The 18,860-nt window shown below is 38.8% G+C and overlaps 2 protein-coding genes and 1 long non-coding RNA gene across 3 annotated transcripts; 1 reads left to right on the top strand and 2 right to left on the bottom strand.

Moving 5' to 3' along the window:
- Positions 1–962: 962 nt before the first annotated feature.
- Positions 963–5,410, bottom strand: cyp51 (cytochrome P450, family 51). Its single transcript, XM_008422176.3, has 10 exons — positions 5,071–5,410; positions 4,883–4,981; positions 4,224–4,400; positions 4,020–4,146; positions 3,279–3,453; positions 2,809–2,928; positions 2,527–2,722; positions 2,312–2,407; positions 2,039–2,198; positions 963–1,949 (listed from the first exon to the last, which is right to left on the bottom strand). Exons 1-10 carry the CDS (start codon positions 5,230–5,232, stop codon positions 1,771–1,773), a joined length of 1,491 nt encoding a protein of 496 aa, XP_008420398.1. The 5' UTR covers positions 5,233–5,410; the 3' UTR covers positions 963–1,770.
- Positions 4,262–9,293, top strand: LOC145553764 (uncharacterized). Its single transcript, XR_014089799.1, has 3 exons — positions 4,262–4,352; positions 8,034–8,175; positions 9,205–9,293. It is a non-coding gene; the product is annotated as an uncharacterized LOC145553764 (long non-coding RNA).
- On the bottom strand, positions 6,085–18,615 carry krit1 (KRIT1 ankyrin repeat containing). Its single transcript, XM_008422178.3, has 17 exons — positions 18,367–18,615; positions 16,714–16,883; positions 16,486–16,639; positions 16,325–16,417; positions 15,374–15,503; positions 15,047–15,290; positions 14,843–14,952; positions 14,010–14,153; positions 10,723–10,879; positions 10,517–10,624; positions 10,129–10,285; positions 9,187–9,338; positions 7,989–8,155; positions 7,792–7,879; positions 7,507–7,713; positions 6,644–6,760; positions 6,085–6,429 (listed from the first exon to the last, which is right to left on the bottom strand). The coding sequence occupies exons 2-17, from the start codon at positions 16,813–16,815 to the stop codon at positions 6,340–6,342; spliced, it is 2,220 nt and encodes a 739-aa protein (XP_008420400.1). The 5' UTR covers positions 16,816–16,883; positions 18,367–18,615; the 3' UTR covers positions 6,085–6,339.
- Positions 18,616–18,860: the final 245 nt, after the last annotated feature.

An 18,860-nucleotide genomic window follows, 5' to 3' on the forward strand; every position in this document is an offset into this window, starting at 1 on the left:
TTACCATTGCAGAAAAACCATTTATCCATCATCGGTGGCTATACTAACTAGTTTTAGCATTTGTGGCGAACCAGCTGTAGTGAAAGGAGAGCAAGGGGAAGAGGGTGAACACGAGAGTGATTGACAGCACTAAGACCCGCCTCTTGACAGATTGGTTGTTTCTTACCAAGCGGTGTATTTCTGCTGTTAGTACTGGGAACACTGGGAGAAGGCAGATTAATTTTTCACAGATTGTACTGTCACAACAATAATTTGAACAAATATGTAAAAATATATTTTAATTAGTTATATACTGCAGCTTTAATCTAAAAACATGTCACCTTTAGGGACAACTAGCAAAACTTCTTTAGATTGGTTTTGATATCTTTTGGCCTACTTCATTCTGTTACATGGGTTCCAATGAAGTGATTATTTCTGTAGGTCTGAGAGTAATAAATTAGTTTGTTTTGTTAAATTACTTAAATTAATACTCTTTCCCTCCTTTCTTGGACCCGAACCACCTCAACTGGCTCCTCCTGATGTGGAGAAGCAGCGGCTCTAAGTTTTTTTTCTTGACATAACTATTAAATATCATTTATTATTATTTTTTTTGTCTTTCGCGGGACTTTTCGTCAGGCAAACGTTTGAGACATCTTCATTCATCGAGATGGACGATGCTACCGTTAGCTAGCTGGTAATATAAACTAGCTTTTTAACGTCTATGGGTAAGTGTAAATTTATCACCAGTTATCAGGTCAAATTTTAAACATTTCTGTGGAGATATAGGTCTTAATACCCTTCAAAAGTCTTAAATTTGTTTGGGAAGCCTGCAGAAAGCTGTCTTCTGTCAAATATCCAAATCACTGGATATTTTACTAGTTTTCGGGGAAACACTAGTAACATGAGCTAACGCTGTCCTATTTCAACATTTATATAGAGAATGTTTATTCAGTAGTGGAGGAAAAAAATCTCACTTTAGGAAATTGTTTTTATCAAAACGTTTTATTCAAACATTTACTTGGTAATGACTTCCCGTTACCCTGTTACACACAACTTGACAAAGAGCCGCTATTCTTATTGTTACCCTTCAAAATGGCAGACAAATCGGCATATTATTCAAAATATACATGTTTATTTTAATCAGTCAGTAAATGGCAAAGCTAGGTTATTTTGTCTAAAGAAAAAAGTAAAGTCAAAAATAACTTGAAATGAGACAAAAATTACCCAATTTTATCCCACCACCAGGCAGCGTGAGTTGAAGGAATGGGGACGGCTGTGGATAGGAAGGATCTTCTGTAGCAGTCTGTATTACAGTGCATTAGAAGCCTCTGACTGAAGACACTGCGTTTTTCTATGACTATCTTATGTTGAGGATGATCAGTTTACATAGTGGCAAAACGTGAGTTAAAATGTCAACTAGAATCATGTTCTCCTTGTGCACACATGAGCTTTTCCTCCTTTAGAAGTGCATTTCAGATTTCATAAACTAAAGAGATTTCAGAGAAGCTGTTGAGGAAGACGATTTATTTTCAAACTCTTAATAAAAGTCAGTGTACTTGTCTTCCCATCTGATTTCCACTTGTGAAAACTCACATTAGCTTTGTGTGTCTTAGACAGGAAGCATCTAAAATGATGCTGACATTCTGACCAGTCTTCAGACTTACTGCAGGGCTGACACTGGGAGCATAAATCCGCATTTCCTTCCAGTCCCAGGATGTCAGAGCTTCAATTAAAACCAAACCAAGAAGTTCATGAAAGTCTTTGATTCTCGCCTCATCTACCCTTCGTCTCTCACTGCTTCCTCCTCTTGTATCTGATGACGGGGTTATGCGGGGTGTGAATCATCGTTGTGTAGTTGATTGTGGGGAAATATCCGTCCACCAGCTCAAATTTGTACAAGCGCAGCAATGTGGACCAGATGGTCTTGATCTGGACATAGGCGAAGTTCTCCCCAATGCAGCGGTGGCGACCTGAAGGTGGTAGAGGATGGTAGATTAATTGTTACACAGACTGGTCGGAGGAGTAGTGGTTTAAAACTCATTACTGTGGTTCCTCTTACCGGCGCCAAACGGGATGTAGGCGAACTTGTCGGCAGTGTCGTTGAGGTACCGCTCCGGACGGAACTCCATCCTTTCCATCCAGGCGTCGCGCAGACGGTGGTTGACGGTGGGGGAGACGCAGACCTGGTGGCCAACGGGGATGGTGTATCCTGCGGCAGTCTAAACGGACATGTAGACACTCGTTTTGGCTTTAATGTTCCTTAAACTGGGTGTGGAAGTAACGAAAGCATGTAGAGATAGAAATATAGATGATGTATAAATACTGAATTCACCTGAGGTGTGCGAGCCATCCTCATCATGGTCATTATAGGTGGGCGGAGCCTCAGGGTCTCCTTCAGGCAGCGTTCCAACAGGTTCAGGTCCTTCAGCTGAAAAATATCAGAGTGACATTGGAGACCGGTCCAATCCAAGTTATTTCTGGCAGGTCTTACAGTAATCAGATCTGGATGTCGTTAATAAAACCAAATCGTTACTTATTGGCTCTGACCTGATCAAAGTCGAGCGGCGGCAGATCTTCTCCACACACAGCCTTCTGCTCAGCGTAGCAGCGATCCTGAAGAGCTTTGTCCCGGGCTAAGAAGAACCCCAACCAGGCACTGGTGGTAGACGATGTGTGCTGACCCGCCAGGAGGAGACCAATCAGCATCCCGGCAATTTCGTCATCGGTCAGCGGCCGACCATCTCTGCAATGTGAAATTAGTTTAGACCAAATGTTCTGTTTTGGTATTTTAAGATAAACTACCTGTAGGTAGTAGTGATGGTGTCTTACTTGTAAGTAGCATCGATGAGAGTCTGCAGGATGTCGTCGGCTGTCTCTCCAGATTTCCTCCGCTTTTCAATCACCTTGAAGAAGATGTTCTTGATCTCTCTGTGAGCTCTGTCTCGTTTCCTAAAACCAAAAATCATTACCAAGCAGGAGTTAGGTGCCGTCTCTTGGGCATTTTAGACGAATACCTCAGTGGCAGATTAAACACTAAACGTGCAACCAACCCAGAGGTGGGCATCTCCAGGCCCAGTCTCCTGCAATTTTTAGATGCGTTTCAACTTCAACACACCCGAGTCAAATAATGAGGTCATTAGCAGGACTCTGGAGTCCTGCTAATGCTCCTAAGTTACTGCACTTAGGAGCTGATTCAGCTGTTGGATTCAAGTGTGTTTGGAACAGGGAGACATCTAAGAGTTGCAGGACACCGGCCCTCGAGGACCAGGATTGCCCACCCCTGAGCTAACCCTTATTACCTGAAGCTTGGGAGAGGAACCCAGGTGGGCAGAAGCCAAGCGGCGTGGCTGAATCCCCCGTCCAAGTCGGTGTAGAGCTGAGCCACTTGTTCATTCAGCATGCTGCGGATCTCCTTCCCATGGAGGCAGCTGCTGGCGGTCAGGATGATCAGCTCCGACAACGCCTCAAACAGATCTGAAAGAGTTCAAAGGGTTAAACCTGTTACGTTTTGTTTATTTTCTGCAACGTTCCTATAGATTTTATATCTCAAAATTCAGACTCAGGCTTATCTGCCAAATTTGGGCTTGAATTATCGAACTCCTAGAATACGGCTTGTGGATTTTGGTACACCAACTCTGTAAAAATTAAAACGGCAATTTCACTGATTTGCTTTTAAGAATTACAGGTGCTTTTTAAACCATAATGTAAGCAGATAGTGACAAAATAAAAATCGGTAAAGCAAAAACCAAAATGTTTAATAAAATAATTTAGCTGTATTGAGGCAGTTTATGGAGCATTTCAAAAGAGTTTCCCTAGGTTTGCTTTTAATTCTGTTTTTCATCACAGACAGATAAGGTTTGCCCATTATGCAGATGACACCATAGTTTCTTTACGCGACTCCATTTTGTGGCATGTCATTTGAGTATAGACTATATATATATCTTATTAAAATGTCAGATTATATCTTTATTAGCTCTATCTACAAATTTGCACCCAATGCACAGATGTATAATAAAACTTCAAACAGCAAAGCAACTTACTTCTCTCTCCATTGTCTCCCCATCTCCTGAAATACTCAACGGTTTCTGTCTCGATTAACTTTACATGCTCTTTAAAATGAGCGATGTTCAGTCCAGTTTTCAGCATCTTTTTCTGCTCCAGAAAAATCTGTAACAGAATAAAAGAGTGATTAAATCTGAACTCCAATTGCACGTTGACCTCTAAATCACTTGACGTGATCTCACAGGGTTTGGGACGTCGTAGGCTACTCCTTTCCCGAACACTGGCGTCGTCAGTTTGGAGTAGACGTCTTCTGCGTTCAGGTCTTCGTTCTTGCTGTTGAACATAAGTGTGGCCGCGTCACTGCCCAGCAAGTAAGTGAAAGTTTTCCCCACCATGGTGAAGCTGAACACAGGACCATACTTGAGGGGGTGAAACAAAACTCAGTAAATAATTGAAAATTCATCTTTTCGTTGGAAATATTCCAGTAGAAAACTGAAGTAATGGTTGGTTTATTTTATAAATCTTGGCTGAAACTCAGGCTTTTGGTTGGCTCAAAGTACAATAAAAGCAGGTTTGCTAGTAACTATTATTTATGCCTTTGGCAGAAAACAACAATGTTCTGTCTTAAAATTTATCATAAACTGATTTCAAAAGACACCTAAATAAGCAATGATGTCCAACTGAAAACTAACACAGCACACCATGAGGAAACATGAGCTACTACATTATTTAATTTCTGTTGCTTTGGGTTTATACATCACATAAAATCTAAACAAAAGCATTTAAGTTTGAAGTAACACAAATTAAATATTTGACTCTGTATTGCATCAAAGTTTACACTTTTCTTACTTAAATGTCTTTAGCTTGGACGTACAGAAGACGATCTAGGATCTTTACTTACTTTTTCATAAGCATTTTCCAGAAATTCAATTGGACTTTTACCAAAAGCAATGGCATGCCCGAGGAATGGGATGCTGGAGGGAATGTAGGGCGGATATTTCTGTAACAACAAAACATAATAGTTAATATAGACCTGGATTTTTTATTTTACAGTTAAAACAGTCAATATTTAACAAAACTGTAAATTACCGCGTCTTTGTCTTCAGACTCCTTGAGCAGCCTTTTGGAGACGTAACCCAAAGTCAGAGTAAAAAGAGAAGCAGCCAGAACCAGGGAGGTCAAGTTCTCGTTCATTTTACCCATAGTGTCCCCGAGCAACTTGGTGCTCATCTGGTAGAACTGCGTCGACATTTTTCAGGCCCTCAACAACCACAACGGAGAAAAGTTTCCTTCTCACTCCGACAGCTTAAGCAGAAAGAACCAGAGGTGTCCAACTGCGGAGTCTTATCTCTGTTCAGCTGGTCTGATGGTCTTCGCAGTATGGACCGTTGCTACCTGTCAAATCCAGTTCCGCCCCCGCCTGACCGTTTACGGGTTTTGATTGGCTACTGGGCGCGTGTCAGTCAAGCAGCTGCGATTGTGATTGGTTGTTGGTACCTGAAGCGATGTCTTGCTATATGATGTCATGGTAGCGTCCGTTCGATTGAGTTGATTGATTTTTTTGTTAACTTTTCTTTAATAAGTGTCTTCGGTTGATAGAAAACACGTCAATATCGCTTTTAGTTCGGTAAATAGTGTGAATAGTTCGGGCTAATTCTGCCGAACCACAGAACTAGCCAGATATTCCTGAAACAAGTCTTCAAATATTAAATGAAATCATGACCGGTTAAGTTAATGAGTAATCTGCCTTCTACTGTGTACGTGATTATATCGGTATTTAAAAGAAACATTTGCAAAAAAAAAAACAAAAAAAAAAAACGTAAGGCATTCTTTAAACAACACAAAACTATTTAAACAACCAGTTTCAATCATATCCACAGTTGGCAAGTTTATAGATGTATTTAGCTAACAAACTAGTTAGTCATGTCCCGCTCTGGGCATAGTGGAATTTTCTTGTTAGTTTATTTATGTGACCAGTAAATTTGGTCACATTTATTTACTCCCAGTGGCAGATCTACACAAAATTTACAAAGGGGTCGGTGGGTTTTTTTATATTATTTAGAGTTTTCTATTGACTTTGAGTCATTAAACACAGATTACAGACACATTTTCATATATCTGTTTATTAAAACAAACATTAAATAATAAACCATATTTACATAGATCCAAAAGCTGGACTCATAATACACAAAGGCATGTCAGGACACGTAGAAGTCTGATTGTTGTACAAATTAAGGCTGTTGTGGATCTAACTCTGAGTCTTAACTCTTTATCCAGAACTATTGTAGTCAGATGATGATGGTCAGTAGGAAGGATGTGCTTTCAGGTCTTTGGCAGATCTGGTCTCTGGAAATGTCCTCAGCCGTAGGCGTATTTATCCGTAGGGCCTTTATCGATGTGAGTCATGTGTCCACTAAGTTTCATTAAAAGCTTCACAATTAGGCCCGCCTAGAAAAACACAAGAAGCAAAAGGAAATCACTTTAAAGATAAAACTATTCACCCTTCACTTCGACTGGCATTTCAGGCTAAAGTTTTATCTGTTCTCTGTGCAGAGAACTTTAAAAACTGCACATCCAAAGTAAATTTGAAGGACGTCCAGATAAAGTCTGAGGACACCAAACCTGAACCCAGTTGGATCAATTGACGCTCTGGAGCCGTTACCTGTTTTGTGTGCACAATGAAGTTCATTTTGTTGTCCCCGCTGTGGATCTGGAAGTACTGGTCAGCATGTCCGAGCTGCCACATGAACGTGCCATACTCCAAGCTGATGAGAAGGACCTGCCACAGAAAGAAAGAAGAAATTATTGATTGATTGATTTTTTTATTCAGTCAGCCATCAAATAAACTACAACAGTTTAAACAGCTTGACTGAAATGTAAAATCAGAAGCACAAAGCTTATATTTGTGCCTGTCCTACACATTAAACTGAACTAAATTACTCCTCATGATCACTGCAATGTATTAAAATATATATACATAATCTTCTTATGGAAATTACTAAATCCAAAACAAAAATAAATCAAATGTACTAACAATTTAAAGTTATTTACACTTGTAACTCTATCTCTTTTTTTTTTTTAGCTTGTTTTTTAAATTTGAAACTATGTTGCAAATCATATTTGGATTCATATAATGTAAATATTTTTTTGCACCACAGCTGGCAGTAAACCCAAATTTACTCTAAACATTATTTGCATTATTTTGTAATGAATCAAATCTTAAAACCTTATGATAATAGATCTACTAAACTGTGAATTTATATGTTCAGAGTAACCAGCCTTATTAAAAAACAAAATATACTATAATAAAAGGAACTGTATTGGTTGCTATCGTTTAATATCTGGAATCCCACACTTCCACATTTATACATACGGAAATATATATATAAGAGTAAATTAGATGTAAAGCCTCATAATTTAATCGATTTTCAGAATGATTGAGTATCGTTTCTTTTATGTATTTAATATGTTGTCTCCATGTTAAGTTATAATTGACAACAATCCTCTAAAATGTGATGAAGATACCTTGGTCTCCATGTTCATGAGGTGCAGGCCCTTGGTGTTGACCCCGACGTACACTCGGATGACCTTATGGTTGCTCGCGCTGGCCTTGGTGTAGACCTGGCCGGTGAAGAAAGCTGCTCCATAGGTTGGGATGTCCCAGCAGTTTTGTAGGAAGAGTCTCTGCAGGTGGTGCATCTCTTTGCTCACTCCCTCGCTGGTGCTCAGAGCCTGGTGGAGAACGATGGAGGGTTCAGCTTCAGGGAGGATTTTACGACTGACGCGAAATAATAATAAATAAAAGTGTACTTTGTATTCATGCAGAATCCTGTTGGTCCAGTGGTACGCTTTGCTTTTCACCTTCAATATCGGCACGATTGACTTCAGGTTTTCCTCACTGTAGAAGTAAAACAATCAAATTAGAGACCCAGCTTCAGTAACTGAACTTGAAATACCTGAGAAACACTGGATAATCCTATTGCTATAAGATGTGAAATCAGTCCTACTTGAGGAAGCCTTGCTTGTGCTTCTTGCTCTCATAATTGCCATAGATGATCTGCAGAAGGAGGCTGGCCAGAGTTATCAGCTTACTGTCCGGGGCGGGAAAGTAGCCCTTCAGCAGGCAGTGACGGGCCTCGTCAAACAGGATGAGGATGGCCAGCGGATCTTCCACCTGATTCAAAACGGCGGCAGGTAAGAGACATTTACAGACAAACAGCTACAAATGTGCACAGAATGTTTTTTAATATTCTGCTAATGTCAAAAAAGAACAAATTTTGCCATTGCTGCGTTTCCATTACGTAGGAAATTAAATTAAAATCACACGTGAATAAACTTGTTCGTACAATAAGTCATTAAAGAGCAGCGACTGATGTAAATGACCTATACTCATATTCAGTCATCAGAGGAGACGATGGCGTCTTATTTAGACAATGGAGTAACAAATCTCCTATACTTGTGAGTGTCGACGTATAAATGTGGTATTTTCGGGTAGACGGTAATTTGCAGAAGAGTTTCGGATTCAACACTTTTGAATGATAAATTCAACTTTTAATGGACCTTGCAAGACCTCTGGTGGAGGACTACATTCGCAGAAATACAAATAAGAATGTTGCTGCATGGCATTTACAAACCTGCGTTTTTGCAGCTCTGTGAAAAACACCAATTTACAGCTGGAAAACCTACAACAGCACTATATTATATTAGATATTATATTAGATTTTTAAAAAAGGAGTCAATTTCCACTAACAAAATCTCAGAAATGTTGACAATCTCTGAAATTTTAACAAAAAAAAAGTTCTGAGTTTGAAAGATTGAAAATTTCCACACAAAAAACTCACATATACATTATATAAAATTTTCAACAAAAAAACATGGAAGGTTGTGTGTTTCAAAAGTCAAAAGTTTGGGAACGCAGAAATGTCTTTTTTTTTTAAGCAAATGTGTAAGATTACCATCAAATTTTTTGTTGCAAATGTTCAACTTTTGGAGTTCAAAAATGTCCTTTTTTACTTTTAAGAAGGCTCTTAAAAGCCTTTGTAAAAACCACGTCATCCTAGTTTGAGTTTTTTTTTTAATTGTCATATATCCAGTAAGCAAATTAGTTTTTCATCATTCTAATTTTCAGAGTTTTATGGTCAATGGAAACGCAGCTTCTGACTCTAGCAAAGTAAAACCAAAAGTTTCATTCAAACTCTGTCGTACCTTCTTCTCCACTTCAAGAGGCAGTCGTACGTCTCTGCGAAGGAAGAGTTGCGGACTTTCCCTCTGAGGATCCAGAACCGTCAGATCCGTCACAATTTCCGTCCAGATCCGCAGATGCTGCAGAGGCTTGTGGTACGGCTTCAGCTGCAGGTCTGACACACAAACACACACCAATCGTTCTGCTATTTGTTCCTGACAACACTTAACAGGACAGGTTGATTCCAAATAAATAAATACACAGATTTTAAGACATTAAAAATGAAACCCAATTGATTGTATTTTCTTTTATTCTAAACAAAAAGTCCCAAGCCGGAACCTTTGTATTGTGTTTCTGGAAGACCCATAAATCTGACGCACAAGCACAAACAACCACAATGGACGACAAACCCAAGTTTCTTGGTCCACAGGGAGTTAATTTTTGTGTCAAAAACAATCTAATATAGGATGCTGGAAAGTAATATTGTTTGGAGCAAATTGAGCAAATAAAGAGTTGGTCATCACTAAAGTTATTCAAGCTAAAAATAGCAGCTCAATGCTAGCAGTACAGACATCTCCAACGCTAATGTTAGCGTCCAAATTCCTAAAAAATAAGTTTTTCACATAAGCTGTACGTTAATGATCAGAAACTACTTAAATTTGAATGGGTATAAAATCACTTTGCACCAGTCTGATGAATTAATAACCCAAATAACAGATTAAAAACAATAAATATCTTTTATTTATTGAATAAATAGGCTAATGTGCCTATTTATTCAATAATTTAGCAGTTTTCGATTAAAATGAGATTAGCTCAATTAAAACTTTTAGCCCCACCTGTATTAAAAATATTCCAAACAAGCAAAGGATTGCATTTTTAGTATACATTTCAATACATCCAAGAGAAAGCTATATGTACATATTTCACAATGGCTGAGCTACTAAAAGACAAAGGATGTGACTCACGGAGGTTTTCTGAGCAGATCCAAATGGTGAAGTACTGCTGGGTCTCCTGGGAAAGCCGCATGCCCTCCATTATCTGCTGCACAGTGGTGTTGTTGCCGTGCTTCAGCTCCACAGAGCGATAGGAGCCGTCCATGCGGTATATCCGCACCTTTTCATACTGAAAACACAAACAAGCAGTACGGTGTTTGAGTAAACAGCACCACCTAGTGGCTAAAACTGCTACATTTTTTTACCTTTTCAACAATATAGATTTTAGACTGGCTTGAAAACGTGTAAATACCCCTCAAATTTCAAAAGTTCAAAAAGTATGTAAATTATTCTGTAGTATTTGTATCTCTTAAACTGATATATTCCTAAAAAAAATAAAAAATAAAAAAAATAAACTCACTGGTTTGCTGTTAGCTTGCTGCAGAAGTTTTATTGTTTCCTCCCACTCGTTCTGTTTGTTCTCCTCACACACCTGGAGTGGCGATCTCTTCTGCTGGTCCTCTATGTGCTGAAGTCAGAAAAGTCACCATAAGAATCAACTCCAAGATAAAAACAACAGCAGGAGGGGAAGAAACCAGAGTTTCTGGATAAAGACGTGTTTCCTACCCGGTCGATCTCCGGGTGCTGCAGGAGGAGCTTCACTATCTCAGCGTGGCCTCCTCTGGCTGCAAAGTGCAGCGGTGAGCTGAGCTGCCCGTTCAGCAGGTTGGGGTTGCATTTGCCTTTCTCCAGCAGTATTTTTGTTGACTCCACTTTACCGTGCCTTAAATAAATCACATGTATGTCAAATGGGGGTGCAGTTTTCTGGCCAATCACAGATCTTTTAAAAAGCTTAACCTGCTGATTCCGATTTTGGCCGATACCAATGTTTTGTCTGAAATGTTGCTAAATATAGCAAGAAAGTTGTTGAGTTGGCAACAGAGGGGTAACTATTGTTAATTGTAAGCATGGAGACATAACTTGTTGGGCCAGTCTGTCAGTCAAATCTTTGTCACCGGAGAGCAAAAGAGGACAGTGGTTGATTCTTAGACCGGTGCCAAGCTAGATAAGATTGGCTTCATATGTAAAAATCGGCCGATCACCGATCTCCCAAAATTAAGGAAATCGGCCCGATAAATCGGTGCACCCTTAATGTCAAACTTAAGCACAATTCACCTTAAAACAGGTGAATTGCGCTTTTCAGGCAGTAAAATTCAAGCAGTTTTAAAGGTTATTTTTCAATTCACTATTGTATACTATCATTTATTACTATTATTATTGTTATTATGTCTTGTGATGGTATTCTACATACAACAGCTGGGACAAGATAAACTTAAATATAACACAATTATAAGTCTCTGTAACCACACATCATTCACACCTGAGTGGTCAGAGAACAAAACAATAATTTAACAAAAAATCCCACAATTTCAAAAACGCTATTTAAAATAGAATTTTATATTTTTTAGCATTTTCTTTTCTCTTGTAAAGCACCTTTGAGTGTCCTAAAAAGCGCTATATACATTTGATGGATTACTGTTATCATTATTGTTATTTCATTTATACAGATAAATAAGTAATCGAGCCATTAAGACTTATAAATATAGGCCTGTCGCGATAAACGATAAATCAATTAATCGGACGATAAATTAAACCTATCGACCTCATTTTAATTATCGTCTTTATCGTCTCTTCCTGCCTTTTTTCTTTCTCTTGATGACACTGAATGAAAAAAGGCTCAGCTACGGTGCTCTCCACTGACCCTCCCTTCCTCATTTCCTTAGTCTAATGTCCAGCGCACAGGACACGAGTTGTTGCTGACTGTTGGCCCATTTTCAAAACCTGAGAGACAAATTAGCCGACAGAAATCCTAGGTATAACGGTTCGATCGGGTTCGTTGTGCCGTGTGGTGTCCAGCCACATGGGCACAAAATAATGGCTACAAGTCCAGTTAACTAATTTTAAAATCAGGCATTAATCAATGCTTTACTAGAATCTACATGTGGCTCGAGTCAGAGTAAAGTCCTGACTGAATGAAAATCATTATAACCTATTTATGTCACGTTAACGAAGAACAGCTGAAAAGTTACCGGGTTTATCAACTGAGGTAGCAATTTGGCTCCAACTCCTCTCCTTGTCATTTCTATATTCTTTGCACGAAATGTTGAATAAACATTAATGATACCACAAATCATCTCCGATGTCCGCTGGCTGTTTGGGATTCCCCTCCGTAATTTCCCCTCAGAAAGCACGGAGGAGAATCAGCGCTTTCTGATTGGCCACCTGTCACATTCAACAGTTAAGCTCCCAGTCGGGGAAAACCCCTGATTTAGATCGGAGTGGCCACAACGATCTACCGTAACACACCACACACTGCAGGATGATCGGTTAGATCGGCCAACGATTTAAGATTGTCGTAAGGGGAAAATAGGGGCAAAAAATGGTGTAGTGTGAACTACTGCATTAGGTAGTCGGATGTGCCCGTTTTGTCTATTTAATTCTAGTGATTACTAAAGGGCAATATAGTATACAGACTTCATAATCTGCACTCTTTTGGTTGAATGCAGTATTTATTTCCACTTTGGCTTTATGTTTAGTTTTTATTCAAGTGCCTTTTTTGTTAATGGAGACTGAGAATCCATTTTATTTTTGTTTTTGGTTGTTTTGTTTATTTAGTTTATCAGTTCCAGTGTTACGTGTTCTTTTGAAAATAAAGTGCATCTATCAGGAAATCGCATGTATTAGTCCAGTCCATCCATTGCTGGTGGCCATCTCCAGCTGGCGTTCCGGGCGAGAGACAGGGTACACCCTGGACAGGTCGCCAGTCTGTCGCAGGGCAACACAGAGACACACAGGACAAACAACCACACACACACACACTCACACCTAGGGGCAATTTAGAGAGGCCAATTAACCTGACAGTCATGTTTTTGGACTGTGGGAGGAAACCGGAGTACCCGGAGAAAACACACGCATGCACAGGGAGAACATGCAAACTCCATGCAGAAAGACCAGGGCTGGGAATCGAACCCAGAACCTTCTTGCTGCAAGGCAACAGCTCTACCAACTGCGCCACTGTGCAGCCCGCATGTATTAGTCATTTCCATTAAATCAGTGTCAAAACAATATTATCGTTTATCGCAATAATTATTTAGACAATTAATCGTCCAGCAAAATTTGTTATTGTGACAGGTCTAAATATACATTGAAACAAATCATGTTAAGGTAAATGACTTTCATGATCAAATTAAATACTAAAACACAAAATACAATAAAAGTTAAAAAAAATAAAAAATAAACTTTTCTGGCTTTTAGTAAATGGAAATAATTTCAGTAATTGTATCTGACCTAAAACAAGAAAATGTTAGTCTGATTTAACTTCAGATAGTGAGGGGAAAAAAAAGTTTTTTTTAAAAGGTGTATGAAAATATCTAGTTTCAACTCTAAATGTCGCGTTCTAAATTTAAGCTTTTGATCAAGCATTAAATTGCACTTCATTAAAAAACTGTGCAGTTTCATGATCAAGCACTTTCAAAACCTTGAAAAGACCCACCTGAAATCCAAGCATTTTCAAGGACTTCAAGCATCCACAGGGTTTCCCCCAGTGGATTATAAGCCTGGAGGGCCACCAGGCTTCACTTGTGCCGCCACCAGGTTTAGCATTATTTATTTTAGTTCTTTTTAAATTATTGCTTCTTTTTAAGACTTTATAGTAGGTGTTCAGGTATTAATCTTCCAATAACGCAACGCAATCAACCAGGTGATATTTTCAAATTTCCTGTCAACTTTAAACATTTTTTTAACTCAAAAACATGGCGGCCAGCTGGATGACTGACTGCCCTAACCCCGATCCATACACATCCTGCTTAAAGCACAAGGTTAAAATGCTATAAGACGCTGGAGGCTTGACCCACCAGCAGGCGTAGTGTATGGGGGCCCAGTGGTCGCTGTCCAGCTGCTTGACCGAGAAGCCGCTATCGAGGAGCTTAGAAAGCAGCTCTGTGTCCCCTTCACAGGCGCTGCGGTGCAAAGGGAAGTCGTCCACCCACTGGTGATCCCTGTGAAAATGAAAACAATTACTCAGGTTTCAACTGGAAAGATGAATCTGATGGTAAATTACAGCTGCGACTAAAAATGTATTTCGAAATTGATTATCCTGATGATTAAATGATTAATCTGATGCAAAAATCTGCACGTTTTGTAGTTTTTTATTTTATTTTAAGCACTTATGTCTTATTTATACAATACTAAAAATACATAAAAATGTGCAAATAAACAATTCAAATCCTTTTTTAAATAAGAAAATAAACATCTTGCTGATCATTTGTAGCAAATGATGCATCTGCAGCTAACAGAAAATACTTCTAACATCAACATGTGAGAAGCTCAACCCTTTCTGCAACTATACAATTTGAGCTGATCTGTTGATTATTTTTTGGATTAACTGATTAATAATTGTACTTAGTTGAAGATTTTTTTTAATTTAATTTGAAACGGTAGAAACTATAACTACGCCACTTAAGGAGTTTTTAGTAGAACAGATTTATAAACTGTTTTCTTACATTAAATGCAAAATGTATCTATTTTTCATGCTATATTGGCTTAATTACTGCCTTGAATGTACCTTTTTTGAGTCTGGAAGCTCCAGTTGTCGATTAACCAACAACTATTTCAATAATAGATTAATCACAATTAATCATTTGAACGGTAAATGTTACCGTTGTTAATGTCAGAATCAAAGCCTCACTTGTCTTCTCCCACGCAGTTATGCTGCCATTTGTCCCTCTTGGGGATTTGGATCTTGGAATAGTCCGGTGCTCCGAGACCAAAGTAAGGGTTAATGATAACTTTATCCACCTGGAACAAGAGAGAGAGAGATCATTATGGGTCCAACAGAAAGAGAAGCTGCGATGAAAACAGTATCAGGTTTCTGAGTGATGGGATCTCTGACCCGGTTAGTGTACTGCAGGTCCGAGCCAAACAGAGGATTCAGGATGCACATGTCCGCCTTCTCCAGGGACATCATCTTGCTCTTGATCTCCAGAGCCGTGTACCCCATGTGCAGACCCTCGTCGCTCAGTTTTCCCTCGCTGTTGTAGGCCGGGTTGTTCACGTTGGTTTTGACTCGCTCAACAGGAGCCGGCCTGAACAGGGCGGGGATGGCGTGAGGGACAGTGTGCTGCTCCGCTAACCATCTGCAGAGGTGCAAAACAGAAAAACTCAAGCCTGATCTACTCATCCCAGCACAGCCAGCAGGATAATAAGGAAGTGTCCTCACTTATCTAAAGCCAGGAGCATCCTGGACGTGACGGAGCAGAAGTGAGGGCTGGTCTCACTGCACACACGCATGATGTCCTGGAAACAGTAGAAGCTGGGGCTCCCAGAGATGTGGATGGGTTTGCTGTTATCTGTGCAGGAAGACTCATTAATCTACAACCAGCAGAGCAAAAACTACAGCAACATCTACAAGTATTAACACTTCTCTAAATCGTTCACATTGACAGCCACAAATTTGGTCTTCATGGAAGTGAAGACAAAGAAACCATACAGGTTAAATGTTATTGTTGTTAATATAAGAATTCAGGGTTTCCCTCAGTGTATTATAAGCCTTTATAAGCATTGTTAATTTATTAGTTGTTTTTTTTTATGATTGACTTTATAGTTGGTGTTTAGGTATTAATCTTTCCTGTCTTCTAAAAATGCATAACTATCAAATTATATTTTCAAATTTCCTGTCGACTTTAACCATTTTTTAACTCAAAAATGGTTAATTCAGTCATTCAGCCGCCCGCAGTCATTCAGCGGGTGGCTGAATGACTGCCGTAGTGCCCTGAGCACCGGGTTTAGCAAGTTTTCTGGGGGAAACCCTGGACTTAAAACATACTGAAGCATACAGACTCTCAATATGTTCAACCCAGATCTCCTCAAACAGCATAGTTTTATCTTCACCCGGTTCAAATTCGGTAAAATAAATATTAAATTAAGTGCCTTTTGCTATCCGACTTTCATTTAATTCTCAAAACCAGTCGAAAGATCAACCCTACACTGTACTGACTGAGCGACATTGCAAAGAAGAACCAGTTCTCTAATTGTGCAAAACCGGTAAAAACTTATCCCAAAAAAACATTCTTATTCCACATCACAATCAAGCATGGCTTTGTGTTGGTCTATGACATAAAACGTGACAAAATGTGAAAAATAAAAAACAGTGAAACCATTTTAAGCTCACCTTTAACGCTGACTGGCACCACAAACAGAGAAACTTCTTTCCCTTCATTGTCACCTTCAAGGATAAATTTCTTCATGTGCACCACACGCTTTCCTGCAAAGCAAAACTCTTGATCTGGTTGTATCAGACGACGTGTTTGTGCGAGCCAGTCTCATCCTCACCTGTGAAGCTTTGGTTATTGGAGATTGGTTTTATTGTTTCATCAACATAATCCAATATGGATTTAGATTTGTCTCCTGGCTTAATCTTTGTCACCAGAAGGACTTTCTTCCGCTTCTTCTCCTTCCCCTCCAAAGGCACTTCTTTCAACAGGATCTTCACAAGCCGGAGGGAAAAACGACTCAATTATTAAACAAATCCTAGAAATATTTAATTCTAGCTCGGCATACCTCATAAGCTTTGGCCCTGTATTCCTTCGAAGTCAGGCTGACTTGGTTCTTTGGACGAATGACGGCAACGTAGACGTCTTCTGAGCCGTCCTCGTTGCCCATTGTGCCGTATTTTCCTCAGGCGCAGGTTACCGTCCAGCAGGGAGGCCAGATACTGTGGAGAGGCATGTCTGAAACAACAGAAAGCATCAAAGCTGCTTATTTAATGCAGAAAATGGTCTCTCATGCAACAGCTAGCAAAATCTATTATTAATTTTTAGATAAAATATAAATTTTAATCATAGATGTAAACAGGGTTTCCCCCAGAAAACTTGCTAAGCCCAGTGCTCGGGGCGCTTGGGCAGTCATGTTTTTGAGTAAAACAAATGTTACTAGAAACTCAAACAAATAGTTGAATTCCTTCTTTAAATAAGAAAAAAAAAACATTTTATTTCCTTAAATGTAATAACACAGCATTCCTCTTGTGAATCTGAACAGTTTCTATGCAAAATGTATATATTTTTGTCCAGTTTTGGCTTAATTACTATTTTACATAGGTTTTTTCTTTTCAGCAAATGGACTTTTTTTAGTCTGAATATTCCAGTTAAAAATTGATCATATTGATAAATTAGTTGACGATTATTTCAATAATTGAGTAATCACGATTAATCCAATTAACTGTTTCATCCTAACTTTACCATGAGTAAATGCTGAACTCAATCCATGTACCTTCACATAAAAACATAAATATATATAATTATATTTCTACCCAAAATCTTGTTTCTATTTCCTTCTCTTAAGAATTGTTTTTATAACATTTCTCAGCTCCTATGTTGGATTTATACTCGCAATTCCACTTTTTTGTAGATGTGATTTTTAAGTTGTTTTCATTCTTATGATAGTTATATGTTTTTGGTTTCTTGATTATTGTTGTCCAACTTAGAAAAAAAGAACTGACCATTTCTGTAGCTTTAACTAATCAAAACAGAAAGAAGCTATATATGTGGCAAAAACTAAAACTAAAATTAAACAGATTAACTTGAATATTGGGGTTTTTTAGGTCATAATGCTCAAAGAAAAACCTCTAGAAAAGAGCCATTATATATCAGGGGTTCATTAATATTTGGAAAAATAACAATAACACAAAAAAAGAAGATTGCATTATTGCATAGCTCGTTTACTTTAATGTATTAAACATATTTAAAGCAATCACATGGAGTCAAATGTAGTAATCAATATCAACCACAACACAGTCGTTGAGGCTTTTATCGACCTAAAAACTACTTCAGGTTTTGTAATACCTTCTTAAAGCCTACCTCTTTACATTGTAAACCTCTTGTGCACTATTCCTGTAATTGTTATTAGATATTTAATAATACATTAATATTCAAGAGATAAAAATAACCAACATCTCACAAACCGACTTGAGTTCAAAGGAAGGTCACGCCCCGGAAACCAAACTGTTAACTTTAAACTGTTTTTTTTTTTCAATAAACTATAAAATATATTATAATCTTGAACGCACACGCTCCTGTCAGATGTGGCGTGTTTACATATATTTTATTGTTAAGAAAAAATAAAGTCCAGCTACTCAACTCCATCAGCTTGTTTTTTAGCAGAGGGTGCTACACTCACCGTCCCCAGTTTTCCGCTCCATAATCAGCTGAAACTTACCGAATCCGCCGAGTCCGCTCCTGTAACGGACCGAGCTTCTCTTCCGCTCGGCTCTCCCGTGGCTTTCAGCGGCTTTGATACGCAAGTCGAGGCCAGAAAGTTACTCCAGGTTACCGACCGGAGAGAGCGGAGTTTTGGGGGAGCTTGAAGCAGTCGTAGGCCTTTTCAGTCAGGGCAGGGTTGCAGACACAAACAGAGGAATCACGTTACGTTTCAATGAGGCGGGCGGCGGCAGCAGCTGTTGCACAGCAGCTACCTCTGGTGGTGAGGTAAAGCAGGTGCAACAGGATGCGGCGCTCTTCTTTTTTTTTTTTTTACCCGAAAACCACCACAACTTACTAGCAAAACTGTAAAACTCAAACTTTTACGCTTTTTCTAACCACCAGAAAAAAAAAGTAGCTAAAAATAAATTTTCCACAACATTGATTTTAAACATAAGTAAGTACCGTGTCAGAACTTAAAAATTGCAAACATATTTGGGCTATTATTGTTCT

This window comes from Poecilia reticulata, chromosome 11, assembly GCF_904066995.2.
Source record: "Poecilia reticulata chromosome 11, P_reticulata-male-v2, whole genome shotgun sequence".
NCBI classification, from domain to species: Eukaryota; Metazoa; Chordata; class Actinopteri; order Cyprinodontiformes; family Poeciliidae; genus Poecilia; species Poecilia reticulata.